Raw genomic sequence first — 15,055 nt, 5'->3', positions numbered from 1 at the left:
TTTTTTCCCCTCAACAGATTTGTTGTGAATTAGAAGAATGTCAGAATCCTTGCCTAGAACTGGATCCTCTGGAATATGGATGTGATCAATTCCTCATTTATCACCAAGAAAATTCTTCAGCCAATTGCGATGAAATTTTCCTGCTAATGAAAGACGTTATCAGCAGGAGACATCCAGAAATGGCACCAAACAGTAGAACATCTTCCACTGAAGCAGTTGCTGGAAGTGCTCCACTTTCCCAAGGATCTTCTGGTGTTATGGAGCTGTATGGCTCTGACATTGAGCCACAGCCAAATGTTGTCAACTTTATAGAGAACCCTCAAGATCATAATGGATCTGTCCAAGCCCATGCTGATGCTAATGTAGATCTTGTGAGTCCTGACAGTGGGCTTGCTACTATTAGAAGCAGCAGATCTTCTAAGGAGAGCTCAGTTTTTCTTAGTGATGATAGCCCAGTAGAAGGAGCAGCATCTCATCACAGTTTCCTTTCCGGTTTTGATTCCTATAGTCCCATTCCTGAAGGAGCAGTAGCTGAAGAAGAAAAATCTGAGCCTAGGAATGGCAGCAACAATTTTGATCTATTCAACTTCGATTTAACACCAATGGCTACAGTTCAGATGGATTCTTCTCATTCTGTGGACTGTTCCCCTCCTGATGACTTCTCCCATGACAGTGGTTCATCAGAAGGACAACCACCAACTGACTCAAAAGTAATTAATGAGACAAATCTATCAAAATGTGACATTACAAATTATTCAACTGATTTACCAATGACAAGAAAGGAAGAAGATGACACAATAAAATTTAATGAGTGTAGCCACTGGCAAGAACATCCTAGTATGGTAGACCTAGAAAATGACTCTTCCTCTCACCCTAAAGTGTTGAACAATGTTGAGAGGAGAACTCCACCAATCTCTATGACCAGCCGTGTGGAATCTCCACCTTTAGATGATGGGCCATCTTTATTTTGCCCACAAGATATAATTAAAGAAAATAATGAAACTGATCATGTAAACAGTTCTCAGTCTCGTACAAGATATGGGAGCTGGTGGGATGGGTTTCAAATAGATCCCAAAAATGCTGTTACGTGGAGTTCAACTGAACCAGAATCTGTATTTCAGAGTCCTGATTCATGGAAAGAATATAAAACAAATCTATTACTGAAAGAGCAGACTGATAGAAGAGCTTCAGACTCAGTCTGTATACAAGAGCAGCAGAAGCGTATGGATTTTTCAGGAGCAGGTATTTGGGAGAACAAGTTTGGTGCTGCCCAAGTTAAGCAGGATTTGGGATGCCAACAAAAAGACAATGACCAACCAATGGAGGACTTTGCTAGCATGTGGAATACCAGCCAACCAGTTCCTGCAATTCCTGGTCCCTGGGGTAATACCAATAGTAATGGTGGACACATCAACACAAATTCACCTAATGTTTGGGCAGAAATTGATCATGATGGTTCTGGACATTCAGAACGTACATGGAATGTTCCTCAGGTAGATTTTGATCATAGTTCCCCAATGAAACTTGATACATGGGTTATGTCCAACTGTTCACCAGAACACTCTGAATGCAATGATTCTGAACATCTAAACAGTCAAGTAGACCTAGGATCAAAGAACGAAGGACAAGATAGTTCAATAAAAAACAACAGAATATATGAAAATGCAAATAATGATACGAGTGGTATGCTGAAGAATGTTAAATCGGCTATGGAACACCAAAGGGATACTGTACTTAAACCCAAAGAATTTGAAAATACCAATGGATGGGCCATGTATGACACAAACATTAGAAAAGAGGCACTTGGAAACCTTGTCTCTTGGGAAGACCCCTTCCTGTCATATAGAGAATCAGACTTTAACACCTCAAATACATGTGATGATTTGATTGTTTCTCCACCAGATACAAATTATTCAACATCTGACTCATATGTATCACCAACAGGGGTTGGAGATGAAAAAGAGAGTGAGGGCAAACATTATGAGCCAATCTTGGATCAAATGGTAAACATAAGCTCAGGTGAACCTGAAACATACAATTTTGGAGATTTGAAATTACCACAAACATCAGCTGTATGTTCCACTGATTCTGACTATGGAAGTAGAGGCCCTGGGGAAGCACCACTTAATAATAAGAACCAACTGGAAGCAGTACATTCTAAAACTACTATTATGAAAAATATTGATTTACTTGATTTGAAACAAAAAGGTGCTTCATATTTTTCAGATGACTACTGTGATAATGAAAGTAGTCCTTCTTCTGAAGACTGTGGAATAATGACGTTTTATACAGAGAAAAATAGCCACTCAGCTCTAAATAATACCATAGATATTGGAGGGGGAAATGCTGAAGTAAGTAGTGGTGTCATCCTTGAGGACAAAAATGACATGGAGAGAACATTTTCAGTCAGTGATCAAGTAAAAAGAAACAAACAATCAGAGCAGAACACCAGACTTCTAGATAAACAGTTGAACCAGTGGGATGAACAGCTTCAATACAATCAACAGACTGGATTAGAGCACAGTGGCATCTTTTCTGCCTCAAAGCAAGTAGTCAAGCAATGTCAAAGAACAGATGAGGGAAGTGGGCAAGTCACCCTTGAAAATATTAGGAATGAAATGATGCAAAATGACAATAAACACTTGATCCTTCCACTCCCTCTCTCATCTAGTAATAGTTCAGAGGAAAGCAGGGCAATTTTTGGCTCTCCCAGGTCACCAGAAAAAACAAGATGTAGTGACAGTCTAGAAAATGTAGTAGCAGAGCCAGAGGAAATAAGCCTACTATTTTCCAATGAGACTCATCCTGTCAATGAGGAAAAGAAGGGTGGATCTCTAGATAGCAATGCAGAATATTTTGCTACATCTCTCAAAAAAGAAAACAAGCACCCAATTCATAGCCTTGACATGGATGCTTTCCCAAAATACAGTTTAAATGTGTTATCCCCATCTGAAAGTTTGGATAGGGAACTATCTGCACAGAAGATCCCTGAGAAGGAGAGTGCATCCCCAAGTTCCCCTAGAGGAGAATACCATCAAGGAATGCATTATCCAGAGTTGGCTGAACATCAAGATGTATGGGATAAATTGGAGGAACGTATCTCTAAGTCAGAGCCATCAAGTTGTTTGCTACATGATGAATTGCCAATACCAGTAGGAGAACATCAGGAACATCAGGAACTTGATGAGTCAATTCCTAACTTGAACATTCATAAATTTGATTTGGAAACTCCTGAAAATGTTTCTGGAATGCTTAGCAGTCACGGAGCATCTTTAGAGGATAAAAATCAAGAGAGATCAGTGGAAATTCAATGGGATTCATATACAGAATATACAATGGATAAGCCTAGAACAAATGATTTGTTGTCAAATGGTATGGATTCTTCGCATGATAGTGAAACTTCTGAAAGCGGGGAGTCTGAGAATAAGCTTTCAAATGAGAAATGTATTGATATTATGCCTCATCATGAGTTGTCCCATATTCTAGATGCCTGGAATGTATCGATGGATGAACAAGCACAGTCTGTTGGAATAAGCCCGAAGATAAATGAAGCACTTGAAGGGTCAGATACCATGTATAATTTTCCAGAAGATATTCCTATCAATGACACCTATTACAAAGAAGACACCACTTGTAGTTGTTCCATTGACTATACACACTCAAGTGCAACCACTCCCGATACAAGTGATTTTTCTACAAATGTGCATATTTGGGATAGCTTGCAGGTAGCTAATAATCAAAAAGAAAATGAAGAATCTTGGGACATCACAACTGATGGTGAGGAAGCATCTGGAAAAGAGTTACCTGAGAATAAAAGCCAAGAAGATTCTGAAACAAGCACTGAACACAAAGTGCCGAAAAACTTAGAGCTTTGGAATGCTCATGTGGATGATGATACAGTATCCTCATTATCAAGTCCTGGAATTGATGTAGATTCAGAATATTTTAATATGCAAGAGACAGGAACACAGTCAGCTCTACATCCTAACAGACTAGAGACTGACACACAAGGGCAAGAATCTGTTCGGCCTCATGAAACAAACCTTGCAGTTGATTCAGAAAGTTCAAGCATTCAGTCTCATTTCAAGGAAAATGTCCAAGTAGTCACATTAAATGAAAGTTCAGAAAATCTTAATGCCTTTGACACTTCAATGGAGGATTATGTTCATGAAACGTCTGAATGTTCAGCACATTGGGAAACAATTCAGGATGAAGCAGATGACAATACTCCACAAATGTCTGATATAAATCATGAAGAAAACCATGGCCCAAAGAATTCAGATGCTTGGGATGTAATAATGCAAGGTCATTCTGAAACCACATTAGATAAAAATAAAAAACCCATAGTGGACAATCTTAGATTTCCAGATGATTCCTCAGAATGGTGGAATTTACCAAGCCAAGATGAAAGTTCAGTGGAAGGTGCACAATTTTATTCTGATAATGATTTAAAAACTAATGACACAGTCACCATTACACATGGTGCAATGCAAATGCACACAGAAAAAAATGAAAAGCAAAAAGAACAAAATTTTCATGATGCTGCTAAGTTTGAAAATGAGTCTACTCAAGATAACAGTGAATGTGAATGCAGAAATGGAGCAAACTCGCTGGCTAACAAAGAAGAAGAGTTAGATCAAGGTACTGTGAATTTTGAAGAGTGTTATCCACTGTCACCATCCTGTGAGGATGAAGGGGGTGTAAAACAAGAATCCTCTGTTACTAATGTTAAAGATCAAGACACTCTTAGACACCCTGTTCCAGAAGACTGGCAATCAAACCTATTGAACGCACTTGCTCAGGTCGATCCAACACTTGGTCTGCTAAGAGATAAAATGAATGCAGCATCCATCAATCCAAATGAAGTAAATGTAAATCCATTAGATAAAAAGGAAACCAGTGAACAATTTCCATCTAATACCGCACTACCTTTAAAACCAATAAGGAAACCTAGCCCAAGATGTGATGAAGTTCCACAGGAAAATTCATTTGTTCCAGATATATTACAAAACAACAACCCTAGTGATTGCCAGGCATTTACTGTTGATCCAGATTTGTGGACTAATGTTGAACAGCCTTTCATCTTGAGAACAAATGGTGAAAATCCTGATATATTAAGTCACTGTGATCAAGACAGCAGTTCACAGGCCTCAAGCAGCCCTGATGTTTGCAATGAATATGAAAACAAGGAAACTTGTGCCCAATCTTCTGTTCTAACTGAACCTGAAGAAGCTATTCAGATGTCTTCCATGCTGTCAGAAATATACAAAGACATAGACGTAGTCTTTAATCAGCAGCTGGCAATTGACAGAGAAGAATTATGTGGTGAAAGTCTGTGTCTTGATTATGAGACAAGTGTTGGTGAGTCCTACAAAGTAACACTTGCTGGAAATGAGGAGTTATCTGAAACTGGAGAGGAAACTATTATGCGGGAATCTGACATAGCAAATAAAACTACTACTGAACTAGAGGATCCGCCAAGTTCCTGTAGTGAAAATTTGGAAGCAGAACTCATAAATCAGGAAAGCAATGCATATGAAAATAAAACCTTTGAAGAACAGGAAGATGCAACTTCCTCAGACAAAATGAAGTCTATGGATCCTGCTGTTCCCCTGGTTTCACCTACAGGGATGGATGATCAGCTGGAAGCATCAGATATGCAGAGCATCAGTAAGATGTCAGTTGCCACTAAACCGTCTGCCACACTGAATGAAAGTAATCCCATGACAATCTTAGACAATCAATCAGAGAAAAGAGTAGAAATCAATGAAATATTCAGAAAGAAACATTCATTGCAAGCCTCCCTAGAAGAAGAAAATGAAGATTTCCTCTATGGTGCAGAAAGTCAATATGCCACTAATATTCTACAAGAACCTGAAAATTTGCAGGAGAATAATAGCCCATGGGTTGTAGGATCACTCACAGAACAATCACCACTTGCATGTACTTCTCCATTTGATGTATCATTTGGTCATGATTACACTCTTCAGAAAGGTGGCGTGAACAATTCAGAATGTGGCACTACTGATATCAAAGGTGAGGTTCCAGAATATTCTCAAGCAGATCAAGGTTGGGAATCACTGTTAGTAGAATCTGACGGGACTCCTGGATCTTCATGCACTTTGAAAAAATTTGAATATGAAACAGATTCAAGTAGTATTGAATCACCCACGTGTGTCAATGAAATTAATCATTCAGAATCTATAGCTACTGATGTCAACAATGAGGTTGCAGAATGTTCTCAAGAGGGTCAAGTCTGGGGATCATTTCTGTTAGAATCCAGAGAGACACCTGAATCACCATATGCTTTAAAAGAATTCAAATATGAAACAGATTCAAGTAATATTGATTTATCAGGTGCTGGAAGTGCAAGGAATATTTCAGAATCTAAGCCTAGTGATTCCAATGGTAAAACTGGGGAATGTTCTCAAGAAGATCAAGATTGGGGATCTTTATTGTTAGAACCTGAAGTGACTCCTAAGTTGACTGATTTTTTGAAAGAATTTGAATATGAAGCAGAATCAAATAATATTGATTCACCAGCAGATGGGGTCATAAGCATAGCCAATGGTGAGTAATTAATGCATTTACTGATAGAATGTGTGTTAGACAAATAAAAAAATATACATACAGTGCTTCAGAGTTTTAAAACTTTGTGCTTAAATGTTTTCTTTGTCATTCCTGTCTAAAGAAGGCGATATTGATTATTACTGTTTCACATACTGGCAAAAGAAAGAAAACTGAGACTTTGTTGTCAGCTGCATGTATCACAGAATATTGTATTTATATACTTTATAGCAATCTAGAATATCATGCAATTAGCATAATACTTATTCACTAAGCCACACTTAAGCAAGGAAAAAGAGGGGGAATAGAACAGGAGGAGGAGCTTAAATATAATGTATTTTGTTTTTAATATTATCTTGATCAGTGACTTAACTACTTTAACTAAAATTGTTCTTTTTAACTTCAGAATCTATCTGTTATACACTTCATAATGCGAGTGAAGGGTGCAAGTCCACAGATAAGTCAGAGATGATAAGACCAGAAAGAAAGGAAAATACAACTATGAAAGAAGCCGAAGATCAATCTTCACTAGAGATGGATTATGTCCTCATTACTGGCGGAGAAACTGTATCTTTGAGGAAGGATATCTTGGGAACACAAGAAAGTAATTTCACTTCACAGGAAGCTACAGCAGTAGAACAAACGAATTCTCTTGAAACCTTTTCAGCAGAAACCTCGGATACATTTCAGTCGCTCTCCATAATAAATGAAAGTGAAGGGCAGTCTGCTCTGGAGACTGAATGGGAATCTTTCTATTTGGCAGAGAAAAGTTCTGCTGTTGTGCCTCAAAAACTGGGAGATGAAAAGAAATCACCCAGAAGCCCTGCGCAAGATCAGGAATGGACTATGGTGGGCCAAAACGGAGTGAATGATATATCACCTGAAGAAAACTGTAGCATAGACACAATAGAGTCACAATCTAGACACCCTGTTGAAGAATTAGAAGGTGTTTTACGCCAGGAATTGATCTGTGAGACACAAGATGAAACTCTGCTAGAGAGAAACTCTCACAAATCTGGGCAACAAGAGGATGGGAAATCACACAATAGAGGGACAGATGCTCTTTTATTGCAAGTTGTTGCTGGTGAATTGGATGTCCTTTCAGAACATCATTCTGTCAATGGTATGGTAACAGAACAAGAAGCAGAAGAGGAGACCCAATTTGTTGGCAGTGAAAGAGAACTCAGTCCTGTAACAGGGTAAGGACAGGTCCACACATTTTATTTCTATTTTTTCTGTATAAATATGGGTCAAATGGTCATGCAGCCAGGGAGGGGGCAAAAATCTGGGGTGCACACCTTGTACAAGTGGAAGTGCTTTCTACAGACACAAAGCCACCACTGGATATTACCCGTAGACTTTGTACTTTTTCTTTCTTTCTTTCAGTTTCTTTACTAACAATGACAGGTTTTTTTTAAAAAAGGATTCTTCAATTCTTTTCTCTATCTTAACCTGAGTAAGCCTTGCACCTCCTGAAAGATTTTGCTATGCTGAATGCAGGGATGAAGAGTGTTGTGCTTCATGCATTGGGTCTTGTTGTTGTTGTTTAGTCGTTTAGTCGTGTCCGACTCTTCGTGACCCCATGGACCATAGCACGCCAGGCACTCCTGTCTTGCACTGCCTCCCGCAGTTTGGTCAAACTCATGTTCGTAGCTTCGAGAACACTGTCCAAACATCTTGTCCTCTGACGTCCCCTTCTCTTAGTGCCCTCAATCTTTCCCAACATCAGGGTCTTTTCCAAGGATTCTTCTCTTCTCATAAGGTGGCCAAAGTATTGGAGCCTCAGCTTGAATGCCAATGCTTGAAGTTGAAGCATTGGGTCTTACACTTTCCTTATTACAGCAGCTTCTCACCTTCCTCTGACCAATATATTTCTTTCCCCACTGTTGGGATATCCTATTCCTAACAAGTATCTACTCTAGGGATGTATCATGCTGCTCTACCTTTAGACCAGAAGTTCAGCGTTCCTTGTTAGAGTCCTGAATTTTACAAGTGAGGATTGCAAGTGAAATTCTGATTGACTTGTTCAGGGAGTGGAGATGGAATCGAGTATCCTGGAAGATGGTGTGGCTAACTGAACAGAAGTACTCTGTACTGAAAAGTATTGTCCCAGGTCCCATTTGTACCAACCTGTTGTGAGACTGATCTCTCTGCTTGAGTTTTGGTTAGCAAGGTTCAAGGACGTAGACAAGGTGCTTGGATCAGTCAGGGTGACCCCTTGTGCTCTGGCCCCTTGCCACTTGTGGCTGATAAAAACTAGTTGGGAAGGGACAGCTGGCTGGGCCAGGGATGTGATGCTTCCTTGTGTGAGGGGGTGGTCCCTGCCTGCTTCAAGGAAGAAGTGCTAAAACCACTCCTCAAAAAAACCTTCCCTGGATTTGGAAAATCTAAGAAATTACTGTCCAGCTGCCAGTCTCCCCTTCCTGGGCAAGATTCTTGACAAATGGTTGAAAACCTGATCCAGGTGCTCTTGGAGGAAACTGATTTTCTAGATCCATTTCAATCAAACCGTTTAAACCTGCTTTTGGCACATAAACTGCTTTGGTTGTCCTCTCTTGGGAGAGAGAGAGGGGAAATGTGTCCTTGTTAATTCTCCTTGACCACTCAGTGGTTTTTGATACCATTGATGTCAAGGACTGTCTGAACACCAAGGAGTGGGCACTCAGAGAAGAGAGGATTGACTTGGAAGAAGGGATTGATGATCTGGAGAAGTCTGTAACAGCCAGGAGATGAGAGTCAGAGGCAGGAGAAGCTGCAGGATTGGAGAGTGAAAAACAGGTGCATGGGAAGGGAGAGATAGGTCAGGTTAGGGTAAAGGGCTCCTCCTCCTGAACAAGAAGAGGATTGAAGTGGGAGGAACAGAAACAGGTTGCATAGAGACATAGTTTTGCCTGCTTGCATGCAGCTCAGGTGAGGGAGATACATAAGCTGAGGTTGGAGGTGAGGCCTCCCTGCTGCTACAACTGCCTCATTGGGTGGACATCTAGGAATAGCTGAGGCTTTTGAGACATAGGACTGATAGACATGCCCTTTCCTAACTTGTAAGTGTACTTTTGACAATAAAGAGTTAATTCCTCACTCTGGACATGCCTTGCCTGACAGCACCATGGCAATCGACCATGATATACTTTTGGAGTGGCTGTCTAAGTTAGGGGTGAGTAGCACTGCTTTGGATCTACTTGGATGGTCAGTTCCGGAGGGTGCTGCTTAGGGAGTGCTCTTCAGCCCCATGGAGCCTTCAATGTGGAGTTCATCAGGGTTTGATTTTATTGCTCATGCTGTTGAACATCTACATGAAACCACTGAGTGGGGTCATCCAGAGTTTTGGAGTATGTTGTCAGCAACATGCTGATTCCACACAGCTCTACTTCTCCTTTACATCTGCAGGTGAGGCAGTGGATGTGCTGGACTGATGTCTTGCCTTGGTAATGGACTGGATGAGAACCAATATTCTGAAGCTCAATGCAGATAAGATTGAGGCACTGTTAGTGGGAGGTTTCCTAGACTGGATGGCTGGGAGGTCGCCTGCTCGAGCAGTGGTTTAGCCCACAGTGCCACCTGGGATTGTGCTTTAAAGAGAAAACATGAAGGCAACCAGTTCGGCAAGACTGATGGACAAGGAACTTTGGGGGTCATTTCTGCCTCACAAGTGCTATGTTATTGTCCCTGCTTGACAGCAAGAAGAAGGGGAAAGCAAAAACATTGCCGTCTTTTACTGTGATGGAAGCAGATCTAGGATCAGACCCTCATATCCAAGAGCGTTGGCTTAGCCCTCATATCTGTGGCCAATTGCTCATATTTGAGTTTAATTAGAGTTTAATGCATTTAAGTTTTGTGTGTTTAAGTTTGTTGAAGTTGGGGTTCAATGTGAACATACATACCCTTGATACACAGTAGTTATCACTGATATATCGTAAAACAATAACCTAGACAGGACAGTCATGGCCCAAAAAAGATGGCTATGATTTTGGGGTCCTGAGCTGTCTGAGATGGATAATGGGGTACATTTGGATTTTACTCCCTACTCCCCAAAGTGCAGCCTGAGCTAGCATAAACTAGTACATTGATAGTTTGACATTTACCCCGCCAGCACACCCCCACATAATTTTCCATAGAATTCTTTTTCATGCAGAGTATGAAAAATAAATATGCTATGTAGCTTGTGCCTCTCAGCTGTGCGCCACAACTTAACTGCTAAAATGCTTTCACTACCTTGAAAAATTGGGTTTGGGCTATTGAGTTGATTAGAAGTTTGCTGCTTTTATCTTTCTCTCACTGTAGATTTTTACTTCATCTCTGGATAGGCAAAGCAGAGTTTTTCAAGCTCTGCCACTGATTTTCTTAGTAAATGTAGGTATAATTATGCATGTGGGGGGGTATATATGCATATATATTCCGAGCTTGACACAACTCCACAGGGGCCATTAAATTATCATAATTTGCAGATGAATTCTAGTGCTTCTCAGAGCTGCTGTCGCTTCTGATCTATACAGCTTGGTATCCAGAGGCAGGTGATCATCCTTATTTAGAAGTACCACTAGTCATGTGACCAGAAAAATGGTGGAGATCTGTATTGCTAGTGAGCTGCTATAGAAGGCAGATGCTGAAGCAAAGTATTAAAACATCTTTTTTTTTATTTTTACATTGGAAACAATCCTTCTAAGCTTCTAGAAGGTAAGCACATTGGTTTTCGTACTGAGAGATTGACAAGGAATGTGCTTTTTCTACTTAAAAGCTCTATTGTTGCAGCATTGCAAGGGTGGGTAGAGAAGGGGGGGGGAATATTTGTCAGCAGGATGCAAAGCGTCCACTGCCTCATTATAGGGGGAAAATAGGCAGCTGTGCCTTAATTCCGTCACATCTTTTTATGAAGGGAACTGTACATGCATTTGATGGACTTGTCATGCCAGGAAGTGGATGTGTTTTGTGCAATTAGGGAACAAAACTTTCCTGTGTCTTTAATTGCCTAAGGCTCTTCATTATTGTCATTTAGTCCTCTGCATAGCTTTCCGAGTAAGGGGGCAGGGAGGGAATCAAGGAACTGCCACTGTCTAAGGGGGCTAACAGCCTGCTTAACCAAAGGAGCATTATTTGCGATCCCTTCTGCCTTATAGCCCGGTAGGCAGACACAGCTGTCCTGTCTTTGATCTGAAATGAAGCCTATGACACTTTATTCTTCAAGCATCCTCCTGAATCATTCGGGTTAAGAAAAGAAAAGAAATAAACTGGAATGCAAAGCTTGGAAAGTCTTATGAGCACTTTTGAAATGATAGCCAGAATTGCTGCTGGTTTAACTGTCAGTGAAATAAGATTGAAAAATTCCTGTGAGAAACTACTTTGAGGTGTGGAGGGTTTAAAACATGAAGTCTTTAAAGCATAAGTGTAAAGAGAGATGTTGTGCATGTGATTGATTTGATGGTTATAAATTCCTATGAAGCAGAGTTGTAAACGGGGTGGGGAGGTAGGCAGGTCAGTATCATGCCTTTTAAAGCCACATGAAGTTAATGTGGTTGTTTGGATATAATGTTAGGCTCAGAATCAGGAATCTATGTTTTGGGTCTGTCTCTCTTTCTTAGCCTGTAAAGCGGCAGTCGTAATGTCTTACATCATGAAGCTTATAAAGCAGTTGGTAAAATGATAAATAACAGTCTTCCCAGAGAGAACACTGTGAACAATCCTGTATCTGTTGTGGCAATGCAACATGAAATGAACCCTGTTTAGGAATCTGAATCTGACATACCTTCTCAGCCACAATAGCTTTCTCCCTCATTTCCCCTCATGTTTTCATTCTTATTGCAAAGATAATAGGAACTCCCATCTTCCAGTGATCAATGCTGTCTTCCGTGCTGTCTGGGACTGATGACACTTGTAGTCCTGGAGGGCACTAGGTTGGCAAAGGCTGATCTACTCTTTGATGTAGTGTTATAGGAAGTCCAAGAAGTTGAGCCCTTATATATGGCTGCTGCTAATCACCTGGTGACCCCAATGAGGCAGCTTTGTTTTCTACATTCTTTTTTAAAAATCACAGTACTCTTCTAGCTGATTCCTACAAAAGATGCTTCCCACTCCTTCAATTCACAGAGCTCCCTCTCTTCAAAGCTCTCCTCTCACATTCAGACTTCTGCAGCCTTTGCATTTTTGGCTTTGGTAAATCCCAACTTGACCCACTTATAGCCACTGAAAATGCTGTTGCTAAGACAATTTCACTGGTTAGGGCAGTTAGTGCACCAGATTCCGACATCAATTCCTTTGCAATGGGCTCAACTCACTTCCACCCCCCCCCTCCTGCTGGCCAATATTAACATACACACCTACTTTCCCATTTTAGGGCTTTCCCATGTATATTCTCGACCTAATGTTTGCGCTTCCGCATACAACCAACACTCAACAGCCTATTAAATCAATATAGCCCAGGGCATCCTACCCTCTGTTGTCTTCAGCTTTTATTTATAAAAGAATGATGCTGCTCAGTGTAATAAAAGTATCTATGCTGTTTACATTGAAAAGAATAAAAGTACAAACAAGAGCATTCAATAAGGTTCCTAAAATCTAAGTGAAACAAAACAATACTGTGGCCAGTATAGGCAATTCAGATTGGAGTCCTGATTTGCTTATTATTCTTTTATGCCTAGTGCAAAGTTTTGTTCCTAGCTGAAACTCATAAATATTATTGCAGACATACTGTATTAATAAAATACTTTTCATATGATTGCTGCTCTGCCAGGGAGTGTTTGGGAGGACTGCTCCCCCTGAAGCCCACTTCCACCTGGGGCTTGGGGCAGGTCCCCCACTCCACCACAGCTTTTGAGGCTCCTGGGAGGCCTGGAACATCAGTGCTGCTGTGAGTACTGGAAGGACTGCTCCCCCTGAAGCCCACTTCCACCTTGGGCCCGGGGGCGGGACCCATACTCTACCACAGCTTTAAGGCTCCTAGGAGGCCTGAAACAGTGCCGCTGCTGCTTTTCTTGTAATTCTGATGTGTTCGTAACTTTTATTGTTTTTGGTTTTTGTTTATCGTTTAGTCTGTTAGTTTGTTTTCTGTATTGGTTTTAAATTCGATTTTAATGGGAGGGGTTAATTTTAGTTTGTAATTTTGTCTTTGTTTGTATTGTTTTATTGTATTAGTTTGTTTTCTGTATTGGTTTTAAATTTGATTTTAAGGGGAGGGGTCAATTTTAGTTTGTAATTTTCTGTCTTTGTATTGTTTTACTGTATTTTTTGATTTACATAGGTTTTAGGGAGGGATTTTTAGTCGGGTGTGGGAATCTGTTAAATTTTAGTGTATTTGTAATTTTTATTGTTTTTGGTTTTATTGCGTTTTTTGTGTTTTACTTTTGTTCTGTTCTTTGCTGTTTTTTACAGAGGTTTTATTTTGTTTTTAAGGGGAGGGGTCAGGGCTGCCCGGGAGGGGGTCCCAGCAAGCAAAATGGCTGGGGCAGATTCCACAGGGGGTGATGCACTGGGACAACCAATCTCAGTGGTCACGGGTAGGAGGAGGAGTTACGCTAAGACCAGACCATGTCATTACCGACGAGGCAGACTTAGTCGTTGTCTGAGGACTATCCCTGCCTCCAGGTCTGGTCCTGACCGGACGGATATTGGAATAGACAAGGGATACCCACATGACCTGAAGGTGCTGCTGTGCAATGCCAGGTCGATGATGAATAAGACCACCACCATTCACGACCTGATTGTGGATGGAGGATTTGACCTGGCATGTGTGACAGAGACCTGGTTGGAGGAAGCCGATGGGCCCGTTCTTGGCGCTGCTTGCCCACCAGGTTTCTCTTATGCACAACAACCCAGGCCATCTGGGCGGGGAGGGGGGGTTGCAGTGATTTTTAGGAAGTCATTAGTTTGCACCAGGCATCCTATTGGTAAGACTGAGTTTTCTGAGTGCATGTTCTGGAAGTTGGGCAATAGGGGCAGTACAGGATTCCTTTTGGTGTACCAACCTCCCCACTGCACCAAGGATTCCCTGCCCGAGTTGCTTCAGGTCGTGTCGGATGTGCTCCTGGAGACACCTAGCTTGGTTGTCTTAGGGGATTTTAACATCCATGCCGACACGACCTTACAAGGAGCCGCTCGGGACTTCGTGGAAAGCATGGCCACCATGGGGCTGTCCCTGAATAAGTCTGGCCCAACTCATAGCCGCGGACATGCCTTGGACTTGGTGTTTACCTCTATGGATGTTGGTGATCTGACATTAAGTAAAAGCGAAACAAAAGAAGTGCCATGGTCAGATCACTTTCTGGTGCAACTGGACTTCTCCGCAACCCTTCCCCTCTGCAGGGAGGTGGGACCGATTCGGATGGTCCGCCCCCGCTACTTAATGGATCCAATTGGCTTCCAGAGAGTGGTAGGGGATGTTTTATCCCATGTCGATGGCCTTTCAGCTGATTCCCTGGTGGCCCGCTGGAATGCAGAGTTAACCAGCGCTATTGACTGTCTGGCTCCGAAGCGCCCTCTCAGATTGCATGGAGCCCGG

General features: G+C 41.4%; 1 protein-coding gene across 8 annotated transcripts in view; it reads left to right on the top strand.

The window, feature by feature from the left end:
• The window catches only part of PRUNE2 (prune homolog 2 with BCH domain), a 142,655-nt gene that overhangs the window by 83,216 nt on the left and 44,384 nt on the right, over nt 1-15,055 (top strand). For 7 of the 8 annotated variants that reach the window (XR_004691591.2, XM_035100253.2, XM_035100255.2 and 4 more), the window contains exons 8-9: nt 18-6,570; nt 6,974-7,766. Coding sequence is in view for 7 of the 8 variants with exons in the window: in XM_035100253.2 (XP_034956144.2) it covers nt 18-6,570; nt 6,974-7,766 (7,346 nt within the window). In the remaining variant the exon portion in view is untranslated. The remainder of the gene's footprint in view (nt 1-17; nt 6,571-6,973; nt 7,767-15,055) is intronic. The other variant, XM_035100256.2, reaches the window with a different exon arrangement.

Source organism: Zootoca vivipara, chromosome 11 (assembly GCF_963506605.1).
Source record: "Zootoca vivipara chromosome 11, rZooViv1.1, whole genome shotgun sequence".
Taxonomy (NCBI): domain Eukaryota; kingdom Metazoa; phylum Chordata; class Lepidosauria; order Squamata; family Lacertidae; genus Zootoca; species Zootoca vivipara.
This window is presented reverse-complemented; position numbering and strand designations above follow the sequence as displayed.